The following is a 24,290-nucleotide window of genomic DNA, read 5'->3' on the forward strand; positions in this document are numbered from 1 at the left end:
TGTCACAAAGTCTTTGCCTGTCATTGAACAACTGATAGAGTTTCTCTGGGACTTTCTTCCCTTCTTGGTTAAATGAAGATAAATAATGATTTAAAGATTAATGAGGCAATGTTGGTAAAGTAGGTTGGAAGAAAAATAGCTGCATAAATCAAATGGTATATGCCATAGCTAGCCCCAGTTGTGCATAAGATTTTACAAAAAGACAAACTTAAAAGAATTTGACATTTTTCAGTGGAAAAATCATTAATAGTAGTATTTATTGTCTATATTTGTACAACTTTTGAAAAATTAAATCATTCATCCTGTATAACAGCAGGATGAATAAGAGGAAATGGTTATTATGCTTGGGGATATTATAACGGAGAGTATGGAACTAATCATTATGAAGGGAAGCCATCTGTTATTATGGAATGAGCAGTGGTGGGTTCAAATATCAACTCTGCTACTGACTACCTTTGCACACTTGGGACATTCAGGCATCCTTTGTGGACCAGTTTCTTCACTTGTAAAATTAGAGGCTTAAGCTATATGATCTTATTTTTCATCTACTTGATTTATAAATCTTAGTCTTAGTTCAACCCTTAGTTCAAGCAAGGGATTGAAGTAAAGTTTCTCTATGTTCAGTTGCACTAGTGCTCCAAGACTGTACCACCTTTTGGTATCAATTATATAGAGGAGAAACTAAGGCATGATGAAAATTGAGTGATTAATCTTTATTTATGCAAGAAAAATCACATAATAAATGTTTATGTCTCATATCATGATTACTTCAATGCAAAGGTAAAATTAAGGAAGGGAAATGAAAAATATGTTGGTAAATAAGGTCTGGAAGTAAAAGTCCAGAAACTTAACAGACGTCATCGAAACCTGAAACCTATACATCATGGATACTTTCTTCAAGAAAATAGACTTGGAAGACACTGGTCATGATTATATGTTAACAGGCAATATATGACTTATGGAAGTTTTTTATGAATCAGCTATCTTTGAGCAGATTTATTAGAACAAAGTTCAAAATTAATACAAAGCTAGAAGAAAGAATAAAAATAAATATGGTTTGATGTACAATTAAAACAACTACAGCCTGGCCTATTTAAATAAGTTTCTGATCTTGAAAATAGCATATGGACCAAAGAAAAGATATTGATGCTAATTATAATATTTTTATATAAATGTGTAACTAGCATATATGATATTTGCCTTTATGAGGAGACCAAAAGAGCACATATTCAGCAAATATTTCTTACTTGACTATTGGAGAGGCATGATAGCCAAGAAGTATACTGGTTTAGAATATAAATTTATTTTTAAGATATTACAATGGATTAATGAAAGATTATGAGCAGCATTGTATAGTAAAAGAGGGAAAACGGTGAAAGATAAAACTAGCTTTTAAAATGTCCGATTAGAAATCCAACTGAGCAAAGTCATCCTCAGAGCATTTTAGGATAATACTGGAAGAAGAAAAATTACGAAAAGTAGAAATGATTTGCAAAGATTTAAATTTTGAAAATTCTGGTTAACTTTTGTTTTTACCTCTATATTATTAACTCCATGTTTCATTAAATACCCCTCTTTCCCACACAGAGAGAGTTATTTAATAATGACACCTGTTATTTAATAAGTGAGAAAAGAAAGATGGGGTGAAGAGGGGAGAAAGAAAAATAACCAACACATGGAACAGCTTTGTGGCATGGCAGATAGAACCAGACCTGGATTCCAAAGGACCTGCGTTTAAATGTCGCCTCAGATACTTCTTAGCTGTGTGATCCTGGGCAAGTCACTTAACCCTATTTGTCTTTTTTTTTTTTTGCCTGTTTGCAGAGTTGTTATTAAGACAGAAAAAACATTTTTTAATAACAAAACTAACCAACATATCAACTCAGTTCAACATTATATCAGCTCTTTTATAACCCTGGTCCATACTTACCTCTGCAAAGAAGGAAGGTAAATACATTCTTATATCTATTTGTGGGCCCCAAGCTTGGTCATTTTAATTATGGAGCATTCACTTTTTTATCATCTTCATTTACTTTCTTCTAAGCATTATTTATATTGTTTTCCTTATCTGCTTACTTTGTATCATCTCATAAAAATCTTCCCATGTTTATTATTTATATCCACTATTTCTTAAAGCAGAATGATGTTATATTAAATTCATATATTATAATTTTTTGCCACCCCTCCCTCCCCCAGTAGATGGGCATCAACTTCTTTTTTTCAGGCCTCTATGGTGATTTTCTAAGAGAGCATAGAAGGGAAAATCTGCCGGATTAGAGCATATGCTTATATGAAGAGGTATGGATCAGAGGCAACAAAATATCAAGGAATTGAAGATTCATTTCTCAAGGTACCTTACAGAGGTGAAGGTAGTGAATTTATACCCCAAACAAAAACAAATAAGAGAATGATTACTGCTGGCCCATATACCTACTTTTCCACTTATTTACAATTTTAAGAAAAACCTATATATACATCAAGTTTATCCTCAATTTTTTTCTAGTATATCACAAACTTACCATCACTCAATTGCTAGAAAGATACCTTACAAGATAGTACTTCATCATTTTATCATCAATTAATGAGCATTTGTTAAGCATTCATCATATACTAGGCACTGAGGATTCAAAGAAAAAGGGAAACAGTCTCAGCCCTCAAGATTCTCACTTTCCTTTAGTTTTATGCTTATATTCTGATAGGGGATGACAACATTCACACAATAGGAGTTTGACAAGATGCATACAGAAGAGCTACAGGGTAGCCTTAGAGGGGAAAGGGAGGTTGCAGTGAAGGCCACCCACAGCATTGTCATTCAAGCAGCCTTGAAGAAAATCAGCATTTCTAAAAGGTCAGAGGCAGAAGAGAGATGATTTCAGGTAGTAGGGTTAGCCAGGGAAGAGATATGGAGACAAGATGGAGCACCTTGTGGACTGGACTGTAGAGTACTTGGAAAATAAGTAATGTGACTTGAAAGATAGGAAGGGACTGGGCTGTTAAAAGCTTTAAATGTCAAACAAAAGAGTTTATTATATTTGATCATAGAGATAATAGGGAAATAGTGGAGTTTATTGAGAGAAGAATGATACAGTAAGAGCTACCCTTTGGGAAAATCACTTTGGCAGTAGGATGGAGAAAAGATTAGAGTGGCGAGATATTTGAGGCCAAGACCAATTAGGAAGCTAGTCACCCAGGTGAGAGATGATAAGGCTGAACTAGGATGATGATTATGTGAGTGAAGGGAAGAGAGCATATTCAAGAGATATCTTGGAGATAAAAACATCAAAACTTGGCCACTAATTGGATACGTGGAGTGAATGAGGGTAAAGGATCTCACAAAGTTCTTTGCCTCTTCATCTTAGTGGAAGAACTATATTAAATTAAACTCACTATTCCGCTGAACTATAAATATCCTAATTCTGTGTGAAACTGAAAAAAAGATCAGAAATGGGGATGATTGGGTGATAGAGGTTTGGAGTTGGCAGATTTTTCCAAACAAGAAAACAACTAAAGACAGAACTAAGAACTAAGAAAGACTGATCCAAATACAGATTAGTTTAATTCATTGAGGGCTATGGTCCAGATTACTCAGACAACTGCTAAAATGTGTTACTACCCAATTAAAAAGAATGAACAAGAAAAGTTCTTTGTATTTCATTTTGTTTTTGTTTTAAAGAAAATGCCCTAAATGAAGGTCACTGCCAAGTTGTACAGTCTATTTTGCTGAGTGGGTTAGAAACAGGAGCAAGCCATAAAATGTGAAGTTGTTCCAGACCCTGCATCTCTACCACATTTTCTATCACCTTTGAAATAAAGGAAGGTTAGAATGAAGTTTAAAAAAAAAAAAAACTAGGATCATATAGGAGGATTGAGCTTAAAAAAAATAATAAAGCCAGCCATTTAAAATGAGACCAAATATGACCTTGAATTAGAGAAAGATTAGCAACATGTCTTATTATCGAGTGCAACATCTCTGGCTGTAAAACATCTTGGCCATTGAAGCCAAAGACCTAATGGGCAGGTGGTTGGTTTCTGCTGCCAAACAATCATCTTAACCTCATTAGTAGTCACTAGAGCAAAAGGGGGAGAGGAAGCTGCAGATGGTTAGAAATGAAAAGGAACATTAGGATTTAAGAGTGGGATGCCACTCCAAGTTTAAATCGGTCATCAAGATTATAAATCTATCTGTAAAGAAACTGACATTTGCCAAAAATGTCTGTGGATGTTTATAAGTGACTAATGGCCATTAATGACCAAATTAGTAGGTCGTGCTTATGTTGATACTTCTGTTAACTTGATAAAAGTGTTCTTTTCCCTCTCATTAGAGGCAATTTTAAAACAACAACAACTACCAAAAAATGAGAAATAGATTTATAATTTGTTCATTTGCTACAATTACTAATACTATTTGAATGGTCTTATAGTTCCTGTCAAAGACTTGCTTTAGTTAGAAAAACAAAAAAGAAATTAAGCTTTGTCATCTCTTATTCTCTCTTTACTACTGATCCATCTTATTAAGTACTCTTTTTGGCATTAAAAGACTTCCATTCCAGGCCTCTTCCTTCTTTTCCTGCCTTACATTGTATGGTTCTTCACTGACTCTGTGGTCCAGTTACAGTGGTCATTTGCAATGCTTTGAGTGCAACATTCCATTTCTCACCTTTTGACTTTCCACTGACTGCACATGCTCTGAATGTGTGCTTGGAATGCCTCTTTCTCTGGCTTGCTTCAAAACTCAGCTTAAATTCTGCCTTTGGAAATTTTTCCTTATTCCCTTAGATTTCAATTTAATTACCCCCAAAGCTAATTTGCTTTTATTTTGTATATATTTATATGCACATATGTTGCTTCCCCCCCCACTAGACTGCAAACCCCTTGAGGACAGGAACTCTTTTGCTTTGTCTTTGTATCTTTTGTACATTGGACTTATCAGAGGCCTTATGAATGTTTATTGATTGATTTTTTTCTCCAACAAATAAAGTTACCTAAGAATAGAGTGGCAGTTTATTTTTTATCATCTGAAAACTATCCTAGCTAAATTTATAGAGACTTATCATTAGAAGATGGTAAGAATTTGAGCTCAAAGGTCAATTACTTTAGGGGAAGTATGGGCAAGAATTTCTTCAATTATTTAACAAAAAGAATACATAATTTACCATATGTTATTAATGGGTATACTATTTATGTTTGTAATGGGGATATATATCTATAAATTGGACATCATTCACAGTATATTTTAATGGGTTTTTGTCTTTCTCAAAGGGAGAAAAGGCAGGGTTTTTTTTCCTGATTAAAAAGTAAAATTTAATTTAAAAAGCAAGTATTTGTTAAGCACCCATTATATACCAGATATTATGCCAAACACTTAGAATACAAAGACAAAATTTTAATGAATGATTGTTCCTATTTATATTAATTTGCTTTTACTTTTTGCTATAAAAATTAATGAAAGTAGGCATGCCAAATATGCACACAGGAGTTAAATACACACTGATTTAGTTATGAATCTTTTGAAATACTAGAATACTCTCTCTCTCTCTCTCTCTCTCTCTCTCTCTCTCTCTCTCTCTCTCTCTCTCTGTATTTGAGGGGTTAAGACTTTCAGTATAGAGAGGGGGAAAGAGTAAGAGACCTCCCTTCTCAAAGCGGGGTTCAGGGGAGACAGTGGATGTTTAAGGTTGGCTCCTATAGGGGAGAGGGGGTTTGAAGATTTCCCCCCTTCTGCCTTCACTCCTTAGCTAAGGTTCATCTCCCAGATTTGCCCTTGTCCCTCTTGCCCCCCCTCAACTACTCGAGACCAAAGGGTCTCCCCTTGATCTGTTCACTCACATACAGCTTGGGGAAAAGATAATTATTTTAATGTCAACTTAACTCAGTAAGGATAATACAAAGGAAAACCTGGCAGGGAAAGAATGGGAAAGGAAGGTGGGAAAAGGGGGTCCCTGTCTCTATCTAAAACCCTTTTCCTCCCTCCTTGAATTTGGGGAGAACTCAGGCTTTGGCAGCCTGAACCCCCTTAGAAAAAGTCAGGTTGACTCACCCTGGGTTTGGCCCCTTGGCCATAGTTCAGACTCAGGGCAACAGGGGCTGAAGTAAAGTCAGACAGAGATTTAAAATGTCTTTCTCAGGTTTCCTCTTCAATAGTCTTTTCAATTAGGAAATATTGGGGGGAAAGATTTCTAGTCACTAGTAGGAATAGTGAGTAACCTTCAGGAGAAAGTATTTTCCCCACCTTCTGACTTCTGCTTCTCCCGACTGAGGGACCAACTACTCTACCAGCCAGAGTCTTCTCCTCCTCAAGATTCCCATCCCTTGGGACCCCTCCCCCATTGAGATATATATGTGTGTGTGTGTGTGTGTGTGTGTGTGTGTATTTGTGTGTGTGTGTGTGTGTACACACAACACTTTAAGGCTTACACAAAACCCTTTTATAAAGATTAACTTATTTGAATCCTTGTGAGAAGCTACTATGACTCTTGTTATAATCCTCATTTCTCAGAGAAGAAAACTGGGAGATTTATGACGATGGCCATACAGTTAATAAATTGCTAAGACTGGATTCAAACTCAAGTCTTTTTGAGTTAAAGGACAGCTTTGTGCCAGTTGTTTCTCCACTATCTCATGACCATTAACATCCCCACTTGGCCAGGAAAACCTCATGAACTACATTGCTTACATCTTATGTACCATTAATGCCAGATGTGCTCTTAAATGTTATTACTTTGACAAATAGATATCACAATCATAGTTAGGCTTTACATTTATTTCTTTGTAACTTTAATTTTACTTTCCTTGATTCATATTGACCTTACTTCTTTACATTTCCAATTTGGAAGAACAGATAGGATCTTCACATTTTGATTCCTATTTGCTAATTTATGGTTAGCATTGATACTTGCCAGGAGCTATTGACAGGCTCATCTCTATGGTGATGATCTTTTCAATTAACTGTATTTGCAAGAGGAAATAGCACTGAAGAGACTATAAGCCCAGAAGTATCTGTACTGCTTGGCAAAAGTTTGGCAAGTGTGCTTTTCTTCATTATTGTTCATATATCTCTTCATTTCTGCTTAATGAATTTTCTACCATAAGAATTCAAGAGAATAGACAAGTCCCATGTTCAGGCAGTGCCCATATGTGTGTTCAGGAGCTTGTTGGCAGAGGCCTCCATCTTTTTTGTAAGGGATTTAACTGTAAATGGCATAAATCATGGAAATTTGATCTGTGGGGCTATAACAGAAAAACAATGCATTTAAGGACATTGTTGACTGGGTTTTTTGATTTGATCCATTCTGCAAATGTAATTTATTTGTACATCTGTCAATACCTGTAAGACTGCATCCAATAATGAACATGGCAGGGATTTAAGAGTATGTTCATTCCACTGTTGGATACCAAAAGGTCAGCTTTTTAAATAGGAGTGGAAATTAACATTTGCCAAGAATTTATTTTCCCTTCCTGATGTTATCTCTTATTCCAGCAATTTACTATGTTTGATAAGCAGGCAAAGTATACATTTTGATTATTTGTTGGGGAGGGGCAGGTGATGTAACTTAAAAAATTTCAACTAGCATTGCACTCTGCTGATAAGAATGGGAGTTTGTGCAGTACTGAAGAGATTACATGAAGCACAATTGGAAAGCAAATTGTATTTACAAAAGATAGGCTGATTTTCCTAATAGGTGTTCAGAATAGACCATTCATGCTCATATTCTGCTGAGCTTTACTAGAAATAACTTTATTTCTATAAAGGACAAATCTGATTGAAGGTAAAAGCACTCCTCCTCTACAGATACTTGTCTAAAGGGTTTACATTAAATTTTCCTGATGGGTGCACAGCAGTATTTTATGCTGTATCTATATAAACTGGTAATGTGGAAAATAAAAATCTAAATACTGTATTTGATTACTTCATGCTCAAACCACTCAGATTACTGGATTTATATTTACAATTATGGAAGAGATGTTGAAGTGTGATATTCTGACAATAACTGTCAAAAATGTAATGCCCGGGTGCATTTTCATCTTGTTTGTTTAAGTAAAGTTATTGAAATTCACAGTTGAGAGGTCAGAAGATCTCTTTCTATCTATCATCATCTGCAAAGGAGTTGGGGGTGTTGATGACCAAAATAGCCCCTCCATGGTGTTATATTGTCAGAATTAGCATTGTATAGAAATTGCAGAAATTTGTGCTGTTACATAGTTTATATTTTTTGCCTATAGTAAAGAAATGAGAAAAGGCAATTGATGCTTAGTCACTGTATTTTGGATTGAATTTTTAATTTTTCTCTCTCTCCCTTGATCTCTTTGTCTTTCTCAAGATTTTAGATTATGTAAAAGGCACTCACTACCAGTTGGCCTGCCAGAAGTTCTTTGATCTAACACATAATGTAAGTATGCCTTTCAATTTTATAACCTGATAATAAAGATGTCTCTACATGTTGTTATAAAAGAATGCTAAATGATCATATATTATCATATTATAATCTTATTTATTATTGTAGCATAAATTGCTGTCTATTGTTATAGAAATCCTAGGAACTCTAGGGAATTGAGCTATTGCCTCCATCAACAATGATATCAACTATATTGATTTTTATGAGTTAATGAAGCTTTGAGAGACAGTGTGATAGAGCGGATTAAGGACCTGATTTACAATTGGAATGACCTGAGTTTAAATCCTGCCTCTGACATTGTGACTTTCTGACAAATCAAGTTTCTCAGGGTCCCAGTAACTTCCCATGACTGTAAGTTATGAGCAAGAATGATCTGTGTTGGTAGAAGGAATTTCCTCATGGCAAGGTTCATACACCAGTGAAATCACAAGTTTAGTCAAACAGTAATAATAACAACAAATTCATTCTATAAATTCACTTTTTTGCTATTCACTTTTCCATGACCTAACACTTTTGCTCTGATGATATTAAGTATATTATTAAGTCTAAATATTCCATGTGACAAAACACACTAAAAATTATAGTGTTGAGAGTGTTTATGATTATTTTTCTTTTACAATACTTTTTATAAATTGCATATAAATGTATTTGAAAAAGCTTATCAGAACTAGGGCTGGAGCAGTGAGGTGACTCAGTGGATAGAGAGCCAGACCTAGAGATGGGAAATCCTGGGTTCAAATCTTGCCTCAAATACTTACTAGCCTTCTGACCCTGGGCAAGTCACTTAGCCCAGTTGCCTAGCCTTACTGCTCTGCTTTTCTGCCTTGAAACTGATATTTAGAATAATCTAAATCAGAAGGTAAAGATTTTTAAAAAGAAAGAAATAAGAAGTGCTGAATATAATTAAAGTATCCATCAATAACAAAATTTCATTTTTTTATTAGAGGAGAAATCAGTCACTAGGTAAATATTTATTAAGCAACTACTATATGCCAGACATTATTTTCATCCCACCAGGCTTGGACAACAAATTGGTATTAGCAATGCCCATTTAGTTTGACCTTTTTCTTCAAAATGTTCTCATTCTCTAATTTGCCTATTCATCTTGAGAGTTATAATTTCATTTACATTTTAAGTTACTTTTAGACTTTTAAAAACAACTCTCTAGGGGGCAGCTGGGTAGCTCAGTGGATTGAGAACCAGGTCTAGAGATGGGAGGTCCTAGGTTAAAATCTGGCCTCAAACACTTCCCAGCTGTGTGACCCTGGGCAAGTCACTTGACCCCCATTGCCTAGCCCTTACCACTCTTCTGCCTTGGAACCAATACACAGTATTGACTCTAAGATGGAAGGCAAAGGTTTAAAAATAAATAAACAAACAAACAAATGAATGAATGAATGAATGAATGAGTGAATGAATGGATAAATAAATAAATGAATGAATGAACAAACAAATAAATAAATACAACTCTCTATGTCTGAAATGGAGGTGCTTTTTTCTTGTTTGTATCAAGAATAAAATACTTCATCTAAAAACTGAATTTTTAATAAACTAAGAGATAAAACGTGATGATGATGATGATGATGGCCAAAGTCTAAAAATGTATTTATTGTTTCCAAAAAAAGCTCTCGCTATTAGTCAGAGGCTATAGCTTAAGATTCATATGGAAGCAACCCTTCCTTGAGAAAAAAAAAATTAGCATTTAGGAGGGACTAGGTGGGTTTGGTCCCTATATAGCTTTAATGAGTTTCAAATCAGTGAAAATTTGGGTTCCAAAAAGCTGAAATAGTTTCAGTCAGCCCCAAATAACAAGTGCCAGTAACAGACACAGTGTGTGGGGGAGAGGTGAAAGTGGCTGGGAATGCGGCTGCCCAAAGATAGATCATACCAGCATTAGGTAGGACGACAGTGTGCTAGGCATCTAGGTGAAGCGAATAGATCTTTGTGACCTCCTTATGAACAAGATAGAGAAATGTGATAGAGCCTTAGACTTAGAGGGAAGATAACCCACATTCTAATCTGGACTCCGTGACTTACTCACTATGGGACCCTTGGAAAACCGCATCACCTTGGTCTTCCTTGAGGTCCTCCACTAAAACGTGAGGATAATAATAATACCTATCTCCCCAGATCCTTGTGAGCATCACTATTTGTAAAACACTTACTGCAGTACTAGCGGGGGTGCTTAATAAAGACTCATTTTCTTCCTTTATAAATAATAATCATCATCATAATAATAATAATTTGGGCAGATTTGTAGATACTGGCTAGTGTGGAAAGGAAAACTGAATCAAGTTCTGGATTTTCTGCCACTTAGATGGAGCAAACAGCAGTTAGAATGTTGGAGTGAAGCTATTGACAATGATGACAGTTGGTGGGGGAGGGGAAACTTGGAGAGTGACAGTTGCTCTCGAGGGACTCTTTTCTGGCCCTCAGATTGGAAGGAGTACTCTCTCCCTGTCTCCGGATAGAAGTACCTCTATTTCTGGATTTTCCCAACTGTGTGCTCTACCTGGATTCCTGTGATCGTGTCATCAAACAAAAGGATTTAAGGAGAGCAGTTTGAACTGTAAGGCTGGTCTTTAGGGGCGCTAACCTGAAGAGACAGACCCAACCAGCTCTGAAAGTCAGAACCATTTCATCCTCTTGCTGTCTACTGCTAAGACTTTGAATTTAAGAAAATTAGCATAGATTAACATAGACAGGAATAAAAGGAACCCTCCACCAGCCTGCGAAGCCTGGCCTCAGCTCTAATGCTGAGAGAGACTCAAACCCAATCTGAGAAAAAGTATAGGGATCCCCTCTTCCCTCTACTCTGATATTCTCCCGATCCAAACTTGTTATTAAATTCATCTTGAGTTAAATAACCTGAAGTCAGATAAGAGGGCTATCATTTCAGGAGAACATAGAGAGAGCAGAACCTAAGGACAGCCATTCAACCATAAACAGTCCTTATCGGATCCCTGCCAGGCAATATTGGTGGGGTAGGGGGGAGTCTTGTCCCTCAGGAGGATTCTTGCTTACCTGCTCTGGGGTATCTTCAACATCAATCAATAGAGAAGACATCCCCTCAGGCTATCATAGTTGGCCCATTTCTCAGGAACCCCATTTTTCAAAAACAGCCTATCAGCAGGGGGAATCTCTCTCCTTTTATCTCACCAGCAGCCAGATTCCCTCTATCCCTGCAACTTCTCCATTACCTGTTACAAAACCTTCCTTATTCCCTAATACCTCTTCAATATTCAACAGTTTCTTTAATTATTACACTAGTTATACCCAAAGAATGTTCAAATCAGTGAGGGTCATGCCAGCAAGAAGTCTCCAGTGGAGACAAGTGCCTGTGAAAAAGTTTTATTTATCCACATAAAGACACAGGAAATATGCCCACTCCTCTGTGGATGACAAAAAGTTAGGAAGGACGTAATGTCAGAAGCAAAATTCAAGGAATTTACATCAGGTTAGAATGTTGGATTCATTGAATAAGAAAAAGCTTAATAAGAATAAAAATCAGATAGGTGCTCTTTGACTGTATCTTGCCCAGACCCAGACCACCCGTTGTTTCCCAGGCACTTGCCTCTCTCATGGCTCTGATAGCTCCCCTTTATTTATCATCACTCTCCATTAGAACGCAGTGTTCTTTGAGGAGGATATCTTGATTACTTGTACTGTGTTCCCAGGGTTTGCTACATAGTAAGAACCTAACAAATGCTTTATAGTTCATTCATTTCAATAAGCATTTATTAAGTACCTACTGTGTGCTAGGTGTAATATTTATAGGGAAAATGAGTTTGGGGATTGAGGGACAGGGGATACTGATGGTTTTGTAGCAGGGAATGGAGGAGTTGAAGGTAGAGAGGGAAAATGGCTGCTGGTGAGGTAAAAGGAGAAAGATGCCCCTGCCGAGGGGCTATATTTTGAATAATGGGGTTCCCATGAAATGGGCCACTTATGATAATAGCCTGAGGGGTCATCTTCTCTATAGAATGATGTTGTCTATACCCCAGAGCAGGTAAGCATGGACCCTCCTGAGGGACAAGCCTTCCCCCAGACTTAGTCAACCAGCAGGGGTCCAATAAGGACCGTTCATAGTTGAATGGCTGTCCTGAGGTTCAGCTCCCTCTATGTCCCCTGAAATGTTATTCCTTTTATCTGACTTCAATATTCAAATGAAGATAAACTTTAATAACAGATTTGGATTGGGGAGGTATCAGGGAAGAGGGATTTCCCTAGATGAGGTTTTTGAGTCTCTCAGCTTTTGAGCTGAGGCCAGGCCTCACAGGCTGGTAGAGGGTTTCTCTTATTCCTTTCTATGCTATATCTGTGCTAGCTTTCTTAATTTCAAAAATCTTAGCAGTAGTCAGTGAGAGGAAGAAAAGTTCTGGTCTTCAGAGCTGTTTGGGCCTGTTTCTTCAGGCTGACACCCCTAAAGACCGGTCTTACACTCTAAACTGCTCTCCTTAAGTCCTTTTGTCCAATGAACCTGATCACAAGGATCCAGGTAGAGCACACATTTGGGGAATTCAGGAATAGAGGTCCTTCCATCCAAAGACAGGGAGAGAAACCCCCCTTCCATTTCCAAGGCCAGGAAGGAAGTGCTCATCAAAGACCAACTGCCACTCCCAGTTGCCCCTTCCCCCACCAACTGTCAGTCTTGTCAATATCTTCTCTAACACTCCCACTGCTGTTTGTTCCAACTCAGTGGCAGAAAGTCAAGAATTTGCTTTAGTTTTCCTTTCCACATAGGCTAAAGAGACCAAAGGTAGCCCCTTCCCTCCTAGGGGCTTGCTTGTACTGTAAACATATGGCTCCCCTACCCCACTCCATGCAAACTTAGGTGCTCTTATAGAAAAAGAATACCTTTTCCAAAAGAAGTACTAGCTCTGCTCTACTCTACTCTGTGCTACACAGATGTTGCCTAGAATTTCTGTATGGTTCTTGGCACCATGTTTTTTGAGGAATACTGAAAAATTGGAATGTTCTTCAGAAGAGCATGAATAACCAGGGTAGTGAGGTGTCTGAAAGCCTCATCATATAAGAAATAGGGTATATGATATAAAGAATTTTTAGGAGATATCTGGGTAGCTCAGTGAATTGAGAGCTAGGCCTAGAGATGGGAGGCCTTGGGTTCAAGTGTGACCCTGGGCAAGTCACTGAACCCCCCATTGCCTAGCCCTTACCTCTCTTCTACCTTGGAACCAGTTTACAGTATTGATTCTAAAATGGAAGGTAAGGGTTTAAAGAGAGAGAGAGAGAGAGAGAGAGAGAGAGAGAGAGAGAGAGAGAGAGAGAGAGAGAGAGAGGGAGAGAGAGAGAGAGAGAGAGAGAGAGAGAGAGAGAGAGAGAGAGAGAGAGAGAGAGAGAGAGAGAGAGAGAATTTTTAGTTTAGAAAAAGAAAATTTAATTGAGTAGCAGAGAGCTTTCTTTAAAAATCTGAAGGGTTGTCATATGGAAGAGGGAAGTTCTGTAGCTCTGGAAGGAAGTATGAGATCAAGAATAAAATCTATGAGAAAACAGATTTCAGTTCAACACAAAGACAGGCTTCTTAACAATTCCTAATGTCTAGAAATGGTCCACCTCAAAAAAAAAAAAGTCCTGTTTGCTGTTCCAAAAGAGACTAGATAATAGTCTGACAAGGATTGTGTAGGGGAGGTGCCAACATTCAGTGAGAGCCGCTTAATGACCTTCAGGGTCCTTTCCAGCGTGCATGCCTTCATTTTGAGAACTTTTTGTCTTGAGGCAGATGGACCCCAGCTACTTTTGGGGAGACAGCTCCCTAGCAAAATGTAGCCTGGCATTTAATTTTAGAGAGCTGGGGAAAAGCCTTATTGAATTCAATATTCCCATTTTACAGATGAAAAAATTAGAATTTAGAGAGATTTAAATGACTTCCCCAAGATGATTCAGCCAGTGTCAGGGCCAAGCCAGAGGTACATTGGAAAAAGGAACTTCTAAAATGTACACTTTAGATGTCCTTCTAGGCAATTGTTGGCTATCCTGGTGTACATGTTACATCATTGCTATTTTGTAGGGAAACTGGCAGCATGGACCTAAAACACAGCTACTTAGATAAAAATCAGTTTGATAAACTCTCTAGTCTGTGTAGGGAAGCCATGAGCAAAGTTAAATAGTATTGGGAGAATTTGATTCTATGTAGTTAAAAATGGCTGGCCTGGGAGGGGCAGCAGCTCAGTAGCACAGCAGCTGTCAGCACCAAGGCCTGGAGTCCAGAGGTTCTGGGCTCAGATGCTTCCCAGCTGTGGGACTCTGGGCCAGTCACTCAGCCCCACGTGGCCAGCTTTTGCCCTTCTGTCCTGTGCTTCTGACCAAACAGGAACATTTTCTAAATTTTTGCTCAACAGACTAGAAGACTTCCCCATTCCTCCAGATTTTCCCGCACCGCACCCAGCTATTCCTCGCCCTCCCTCCTCCTCCTCCCCTTGGGCATGAGTTCTAGAGTCCCCCTTTCTCTTCTTCCTCTGCGTGGCTTCCAGTAGCCCTCAGTTCCTTCCTGGACCCGGCTTCTCTCTGCCCCATCTTGGCTCTGCTGTACTGCAGTGACCTCCTGGTGGCTGTGCCTGCCTCAGGTCTCTCTCTCCGTCTCCTCCAGCCCGCTCCCCTATCAGCCTCTCATGAGCTTTTCCTGGGCACATGCCCCACTTAGGTACACCCCTGCAGCTTCCTCAGGCTTCCAAGAGCCAATGCAAAATGCCCTTGGGGGGGGGGGTACTAGAGGAGGGGAAAGCTTTCTAACCTCCTCCTGGTCCTCTGCTCTTCTCTTGCTCTTTACTCCCCACCACTGCCTCTTCAGTCCAGAGACACTGGCCTCCTCCTGACTGTTTCACACAAAAGAGACTCCATATTTCAGCTCTGGACATTTTTTTCTGACTATTTTCATGCTTGGAGTGCTCCCCCAAACCCCCACTTCTGGCCTCTGGCTTAAAGTACAAGCTAAATCTCACCTATATAGTCACCTTCCTTATGTTTCCTTGTTTCCAGTCATCCCGGATTCCATGACTCTGGGGTTTTCTTGGCAGAGATATCATGTGGTTTGCCATTTCCTTCTCCAGCTCATTTTACAGATGAGGAAACTGAGACAAGCAGGGTTAAGGGACTTGCCCAGGGTCACTCAGCTACTAATGTTGGAGGCCCAATTTGAACTTAGGAAAATGACCTTGTCTCAAAGTCTGTCATTCTATTCACTGTACCACCTAGCTTTCTCTAACTCCTCTGTATTCCAGTACTTTCCTTCTTTTAATTATTTCTTTTCTAACCAGTATATAGCTTTCTTTGTATATGTTTATTTACTTGTTGTCTTCCCCCTTTGCCTGAACTGAATCTAAATTATGTTATCTGACTTTAAATTCCTTCTACTGTAACATGCTGCCTTGGATAATATAAATTATTTTAAATTGTTGCTAAATTTAACTTAGAGAATCCTTCAATAAATTTTTACTTTTAGTAAAAAAATTTTACTTGTTTAATTAAAATTAAACCAAAGTTTGGAGCACTGGGAAGAAAGTGTAGAAATTAGTTAAAATTGAGATGGTCAGAATTAAGCTTGAGTTTATATAGTCAAAAATTTATTAAATGCTTACTATGTGCACAAGGATCTCATTATTTATACATGTACATATCTGAAATTCACTTGACTTCTCAGGTCTGCCCTCTTATCCCACATATTTCAATCATTTGCTTTTCCTTTCATTTATTTATTTATTTATCTTGCTATCTATTTTTTTATTTATTTTGGTCTCTTAGCAAGATTTTTTCCAGTGACTTCTCCTTTGACCTTTAAGTACTAAGTTGGCAAATGTATTTTACATACACCTTCTCTCTTTCCCTCCCCCTTTCCTCCTGCCTCTTTCTGTCTCTGTCTCTCCCTTCTTTGTCTCTTTTTCTCTCTTTCTTTCCCTTTCCCCCTCTGTCTCTGGCTCTCTTTGTCTCTTTCTCCCTCTCTCCTATCTCTCTTTCTCTCCCTCTCTCTTATACAGAAAAGTTCTCCCAATTTTTCATTCAAGCCAAATTTAAATCATTTAGTTTTAGGAAAAAAATGTTTTGAAGTTGAAAACCTAAATCCCCCCTAAACACCAACACCCCCAACCCCAAGATTATGTGTTTCTTTATTGAACTTTATAGATCTTAGTCTGAAAAGGGGCCTTAGAAGTCATCTATTCCAGTCCTCTCATTTGAAAAAACTAAAGACCCAGAGGGGTTCTTTGACTTACCAAAGGTTACACAGGGGTTAGTGGAAGAACTAGGATTTGATCTAAGTCCAGTATTCTTCTATACCAGTATATATGTGACATATAAACATATTACCAGTTTTCAGATATTTAAAAAATTCATTCTTAATTTAATAAAAAGTATTTAAAAGGTACATGTTTAAACCCCCTCCCACCAATGGATATGATTACTTGAATTAAATTTTTTCTACATGTAACTATTCATCCAGCTGCCCAGTACTGATTTTTAGATATATTCCTCTTTTTGTTTTCCTTGGGTTGTTGTTTTTTTTTAAAGATTATATTTACCCTCTTGATGATTTGCAATCCCTCCCCCTTGCCAACAACCCTAAGTTTATCTTTCTGAGTACTCTGTGATCAAATCCCCCTTCAATAGAAGTTTTGAAAATGAACCACAGTTAATTGATACCATTTGCTGCAGCCCTATGATAGTTCCATATGGCTTTTTTTGTAATACCAGCTGCCTCATTATCAGCTGTCATTGCAAAATCTCTTGATTAAAACCCAGAGATCCCATAGGTACAACAGAATTGCTTCCTTTCCCTCAAAAACCACATTTGCCATGGCAGAAATATGAGACCTGTGTTTGTGTGAAGGTCATCTTGTGCAAAATATTTTGATCCCAAGCAAGCATTGGCAAGATAATCACTTGGTAGATGAAATAAATTGGCCTGTTGGAAGCCTATTTGCTTATGAACTGAGGGAGCAGTATTTTAAGGTATTTTTCCCCCTTGCATTTTAGAGTATTTATTACTTGTTTGCTTGCTACAAATGGAAATGAAAGCTGAGAGCTGGTACAAATTGTTATTTTAATTTTAGTCCAATATAATTATAGTATAGTACCTTGGCTTAGAAGACTGTTCAGGGAATAAATTATTCTGGATAGCTGAATTTTCTAGACAGCTGAGTATTTATCTCTTTTAAGTATCAACCTTTAAAAATTATTTCAATCATTTTGGATAGAAATCTTTCTAAAATATATTATGTACTTTCCTACCCTTTCAAAATGATTCAACCTTTTCTTGTTGACTCAGCATCATTATTCAATTCACAAAAACTTATTAAGTTTCTGCTATGTGCTAGGCTTTGGAGAGCACAAAGACAAAAAAGAAAATTGTCTTTGCCTTGCAGAAACAGCTGGGCATTGTTCAGCAGGTCCCAAACTTTCTTGTTCTATGTGTTCTTAGTGTCTTAGTAATTTGTTCATGGTGCCCCAAGGCCAAAATGAGTGCCCAGTGGTTCCGTTTATTAAGTTGTTAGGTCCAAAAAACTAAGTATTTATATCCAAAAACCTACTAACCATTTGAAAAAATAATAGACATAATTTGAAAGAAAAATACATATTTCATTCTTAATTAACTACAACTTTGCTACTTTTGGAATATATACGCCGATTGGGCACTGCAAAACAACAACAAACAACCTTGGAATCAGATTGGACAGTGGACATGGGTTTTCTCCTGGCTCTTGCCTTTTTATCTCAGCAACCACTGAAAACACAGCTTTGCAAAGACAGGAGACTGCAAACAAGAAAACTGAAGAAGTTACTGGTGTAGTTGAAAATACATGTAATGAAATATATCTCAAACATTTACATACAATGAATCATCAAAAAGAATATTGATGAAACCAGGAACTACCTCAAGCTAAGAGTTTTCATGGTAACCAAGAGATGCCAAATGTTGGTGGGTTTCCTACAAAATTTTCAAATATCTCTAATGTCCTTCATATAAGGAGAATATTAGAAATTAAGTCTTGTTATATTAGTTTGGAGATAAGAAATGAAGAAGCTGGCTTGAGAAAGAATTGGAGTTTCAAACAGAGCTGAGACAGAGTCAGTTTAAGTCTAATGGATTTTTTCTGTGACAGTTGTTATCTGACAGTTGGCAGAGTCAGACTCTCTCTGAGGGCTTAGAGGACGTAACATCTTTTTCTCTCGCTCACTATCTGAGGTAGAAGGAAAGGAGGGAAAGACCTGAGGGATCTAAGAGTTTTCTTTTTCTTTTTCCAACTTGGGAAACACTATTGACTATCTATTGCTTTTATAGATTTATAGATTGTTTAACTCTGAGACGACCAAAGAAAGACCTGGTCTCTGGTTTGTACTCTGAGTCTGCTAAGGCTCAGAGTACTAACTTGGTTCTTGTTGAGACTTAGCCAGCTAGCCTTTGTTATTTTTATAACTTGGAGACAAAGTTAAGAATCATAAGGATAATAGTGTTATTTATTTGGAATAGTAAAAGTTTGGGTTAGTCAGATCAGGAGAGATCAGTGTAGTCTGTGGAAATAGGAGAAGCGGTTCCTTGGGGAACCAGGAAGTTTTATTTGGGTGGAGTTAGAATCACTTAGAGTTAAAAATCCTTTTTTATGTTTATATTTTGAATAAATATTTTATTTTATATAACAAGAGTCTCCTTAGCACCCTTGCGCCTGGCCCTGAAGAGAAGTTCACTTATGAACTTCACTTATATAAATTGAAGATACTTTGTGAGCACAGCAAGCAGAGTATCTAAATCAGTTTAGAAACCAATAATCAATTCATTGCCTATTAGTTTTACAGTTTGCCTTTTATTTTTACATTGAGAGCTTTTGTGATCTCCTCATGGCACCCTGGGTTCTGCTGCTTTAGGATGCCTAGTTTGAGAAATATGGGCATAGAAAATAGTGGCCTGGCCTTGGAGTCAGGAAGACCAGTCCTTCCTCTGATCCATGCTTGCTATGTATCTCTGAATTGAGTTACTTAACCTCTCAGTGCTTTGGACAGCTCTCTAAAACTCCACTTTACAGAGGATGTGCCAACTTGCATTGGTAAAAGGAGTTTCTTCATCTGGGAGTTCACTTTCCTGATGCAATCATATTCCCCATCCACATACTTGCCTTTGGAGAACTTACAGGCTGCTGCAATGGTGTCAAACCCACATAGAAATGGGGACAAATAAGTCCCTATTTGACTACATATCCACTTAGTTTTAAAATATAATATTATTTATATTTTTATTTATTTTCAAATTGGATTTTCATCTGGTTCCACCCCACATCTCCCTAACTTCCTGCCCTATTCCACAGAATCTTTAGGATTCCACAGAAACACCATTGTTTTTGTACTGTTTGACTTACTGAATAAGTATTTAGTAACTTAAAAGATCCTCTACAAAGCAATTCCTTCTGCAAGGAGAATAAAGCAGTTTTTATAATCATTACCAGCCATATAAATTCAACAAATATTTATTGAAGTTCTTAATATGGATAAGACATTCTACTAGGTATTAGGAATTCGTAAATGATAAATGACAGTCTCTGCCCTCGGGAAATTTATACTCTAGGAGGGCAAGATGCACAAATGTATATAATTTACTTGTTTATGGATAGAATCTCTTAAATGAAACTATTGATACTAGAAAAATAACAAAACCTCTTTTATTTTTGGTATGTTGTAGTCCTCAGGGTACCTACACTTATTTGATCTTCACAACAATCAGGTGGAGCAAATTCTTCATTTTATAGATCAAGAACTTAAGGTTCAGAAAACCAGCACCAGAACCTACGTCTTCTGATTTCTTGTTCAGTATTCTTGTGTGTCAGGAGAGCCTTCCTTTCAGAATGGGTCTGGAGGGGATGCAAAGGTAGGAGGGGACCAGGTTAGGAAGAACTTTAAATGTCAAGAAGAAGAGTTTAGGTTTGGTCCTGGAGGTTATAGGGAACCCTGGAGACACAGTCAGACCTATAACATCACCCTGAAGGCAGAGTGGAAGATGGTTTCAAGTGGAAGATAGTGGAGGTGGGGAGGCCAGTCAGAAGACTGTTGTCTGAATGAGATAGTCATGGAGGCCTGCTCCAAAGCTGTGGCTGGAGGGGTGGAAAAGTGACCTATAGGACGAGTGTTTTTGAGGTAGAAAAGAAGAGATTTAGCAATAAATTAGATCCCTGGACTGGATGAGCATGAGGAATCGAGGATGATGTTGACGTCACAAACCTGGGTACCTGGGAGGGTGACATCGTCTTCCGTAGCAATGTGGGAGCTTCAGGGAAAAGATAGCATGTTCTGTTCTGGGCATGTTGGGTTTGAGATAGTCATGTGACATCTAGTTAAAGGTGTTCCAGGAAGCAGCTGGTAATACACGAATGCATAAAAAGTTAAATTTTAAAAGTTGCTGATACTTTAATGTTCATGAATCTTATTATAGACTGGTTATAGAAACTTCAGGGACCCATTTGGAGATTGGACCGTAAAGATGCAGATGAAATTCTGCTCTAATAAGTCCAAGCAAAACTGTTAAAGAAATTCATTCTTTACTAAACTAATCTGCTGTACATTGAATATAGTTACCCCAAAATAATGCTACACCTCTCAGCGAAAGAATGATTGAATCCTTGGGTTCTTAAGTAAGTAGTATCATGAGAGGATTTATCTTTATTGATCCATCATAGTACCGATCAAGTCTTGATGAATAAATGCCAGTATAGAAGTTTTTTAATTTCAAAAAGAATTGAATTTCCTAAAGAGAGCACAAAACAGTGATTGAAAAAGATGAGACTCTTTGGGCTCTTTTAGCTGGGAGAAGGAAGGAGTAAGATTTTATGATAATATTCAAGGATCTGACAAATTCTTTGGAATTTTCTCTATTTAATCCAAGGTTTGAATTCACTACAATAGTGAAGATTTAGTCTTCCATACAGATTGTTTTTTACATATACAACTCACTTTATAGTAGAATTCACTTAGAACTAGTAGAGCTCTCTAGATTTTTAAGGACTGCTTATACTTTGTTATAGTTGACCTTTCTGCTAGAAGTTTTTGTTTAGAATGTTATGAATAGCATTTAAGGATTGTTTATATTCATAGCTAGTATTTATATAGCACTTCAAGATATGGACAGCACTTTACAAATATTATCACATTTTATCTCTGCTATAACAATAGGATATAAGTACTCATTCCATTTTATAGATGAAGAAACTGAGACAGATAGGTTAAGTAAATGACTTGCCCAACTAGTCATACAACTGGTTAGTGTATGCTTTGAACTCATATCTTCCTGAACCTAGGTCCAGTACTCTACCTATGCCACCTAACTGCCTCCAGGTGATTCTTTTTATAGCTATTTGATCAAATTAAAATGAGAAAAAATGTATTTAATAACAAGTGCTGACATTTATTTACCACTTACTATGTGCCTGGCACTATACTAAGTGCTTGTATAATTCTTATCTCCTTTGTTCCTCACAACAACCCTGGCATGACTCTAGATCCAGCATTTCATCCACTGTGCTACATCTCTGCCTAGGTGTTTATATGCTTATAACTATTGATTAGATTAAAATGGGAAGGCATACACTCATTGTCTAATATCCAAAAGCTTGTCACATATAAACAGTCCTGAGAACTGAAGATAATATAGTGCTTTCTTTGGAATTCATAGTCAAACTAAGATTTATTTCCATAATCATTTATAGTTATTTGGCAAAGATTTTTTCTTTTTGAGAAGATTGATATGAAGTAAAAATCATTGACATGATCATCTTAAACCACATTAAGATTTACAGAAATGACCTAAATGGTACCACCCAGAGATAACAGTACAGTTTTTATCAAGGGATTGCTCAGAACTCAGCATTGCTTTAAACAAGAATCATCTGCCAGCCTTAGAAATAAGAAATTTGCCTTACTCACAGCAAGTGACCAGGAGAAAAACAGTGACTTCCCTTAATTCCACTCTATATAATTTGAAGAGATTTTAGATATCCCCTTTACATCATTTCATAAATTGTTGTTTATAAACATGTACTATTGTGCTTAGAAGACGTGAGGAAAATCATTTGAAAAGTACCAGTTAAGACTTTTTCCAACTGATGTAGAATGAAGTGAATAGGAATATCAATTTCTACTATTAGATAAATATTATAAAAAGTAAACCGTTTGGAGGACTTATAAACTGATGGAAGGGTGTACTGAGAAGAACCTTCCATGCAATAACAACAACAGTGTAAAGAAATAACTTTGAAATGTTTGAGAACTGGGATGGATTTTGGGTGTAGAATATGTCATAATTTTTGTGGATAGCTGTTGATTAAACTTGTTTTGCTTGACTATGCATATTTATTAAAAGAAACTTGAATTTTTTCACTTGTGTAGGTAGATAGTAAAGAGAAAAAAGAGATTTCTCTTAAGTTTTTAATAGGTAGAAGAATGTTATAGATCTGAACTTTCTAATAACGTTACTGTGTTTTTAGTTTTATTTAATTATTTTACTTTGTTACAGATTTGTCATGAAGCAAGAGTAATCTCTAAAAGTTTTGATGTGAAAAAGCATAGCATATCCATAAAGCTGGACATATAAAAATGAATAATAGTTGGATAAAATAAGATCAATGGGAAAGTCTTGATGTATTTACTCACACTGACTATGTTTTGGAAGATGATATAGTGTGGTTCAAATATTAAACTGATTTTAGTGAGAACATTGATGGTTTTGAAGACTACATAGTATGTTTACTGTTTTGGGGCTCATAAACACTGTGTCTCTTTGTCTGTTCTTACAGGTTGAAGATGGTTTATTTTCTTTGAATCATCCTAATCAGTATTTTTTGGAGAGCCAGAAGCTTCTCACTGGTGGCCGAGAAGTCAAGAAGGAGCCCAGCCAGTCAGAAGTTCCTCAGACCAAGCAGAGTGTCCAGAAAACTGCTAATTCAGCTTCTTTTCCTACAGCATCTTTAGATTCTACTCTTGAAATGGATATGGAAGGGTTGGAGGGTTACTTCAGTGAATAATTCTTCACTGTCTCCCTTATTCCTCAGCCTGCAGTTCTTTCTAGGTTTTATCAGGATCCCCTTCCTATTTAGTATCAGGAGAGAGTCATTTCCCAGTATGGATATAGTTATTTCATTCATATTAGAACTTGAAAGTATCTTTTGATTTTTCCTTGTTTAACCTATTAATTTGCCACTTCTCTTTATCTACTAATGAAAATAAATACTGAAATGTAAGTGGAGATGATGTGTATGTGTATGAGGGGGAAAAAAAGATACTAAAGGGAAGAGCAGATTGGATATTCCCACATAAAAAAAATGATATCATATTCCAGAAACATCCCAACTTGCTGCTGGTTGCCAAATACCAGGAAGGGAAGGGGTGGAAATCATCAGGGAAGGGCAAATTAGTCCCAGTCCAGTAAACTGTTTCTTATTTGGACAGTTACCAATCCTTTTTGTTGTTATTGTTGTTGCATAAAAAGGGGGGGAAATTCCTCACTGAATGGATTGTCATTTTTTCTGTGTGTGTCTGTGATTGACAGCAAAATCTCTCAAGTGCACTATAAGTCTGTGACTTGTAAATGAATGGATAAAGGAACAAAGAAAGACCTTATATATAATTTGGCATAGTTTTCATTTTCATTGTGATGCCTCATTACCTAAAGTAATTAAACTTACCCAACTTTAATTTTCAGTTTATTCTTTGATAGACTCACTAAGAATCAAAAGTTGCTAAGGGGGAAAGATATAAAGGGAGGCTTGTATAAGGTAATTTCATCTTCTGTCCTTTATAATTCAATGCTTCTTATGACAATTGAGTAAAGTCAAATAAATTTGGTGGTTTATGTGGGTTTTACAGGAATTATAGGCTTCTTTGAAAGTTGTATAAGTATCATGAAAAGAA

At 37.0% G+C, this 24,290-nt stretch overlaps 1 protein-coding gene across 3 annotated transcripts in view; it reads left to right on the forward strand.

The window, feature by feature from the left end:
- PRIM2 (DNA primase subunit 2) overlaps positions 1-24,080 on the forward strand; it is a 391,097-nt gene extending 367,017 nt beyond the window's left edge. For all 3 annotated transcript variants that reach the window (XM_056818436.1, XM_001364873.4, XM_056818435.1), the window contains 2 exons: positions 8,319-8,387; positions 23,177-24,080. In XM_056818436.1, coding sequence (XP_056674414.1) covers positions 8,319-8,387; positions 23,177-23,404 — 297 coding nt within the window. In that variant the 3' untranslated portion in view covers positions 23,405-24,080. The remainder of the gene's footprint in view (positions 1-8,318; positions 8,388-23,176) is intronic.
- Positions 24,081-24,290: the final 210 nt, after the last annotated feature.

Source organism: Monodelphis domestica, chromosome 2 (genome assembly GCF_027887165.1).
Source record: "Monodelphis domestica isolate mMonDom1 chromosome 2, mMonDom1.pri, whole genome shotgun sequence".
NCBI classification, from domain to species: Eukaryota; Metazoa; Chordata; class Mammalia; order Didelphimorphia; family Didelphidae; genus Monodelphis; species Monodelphis domestica.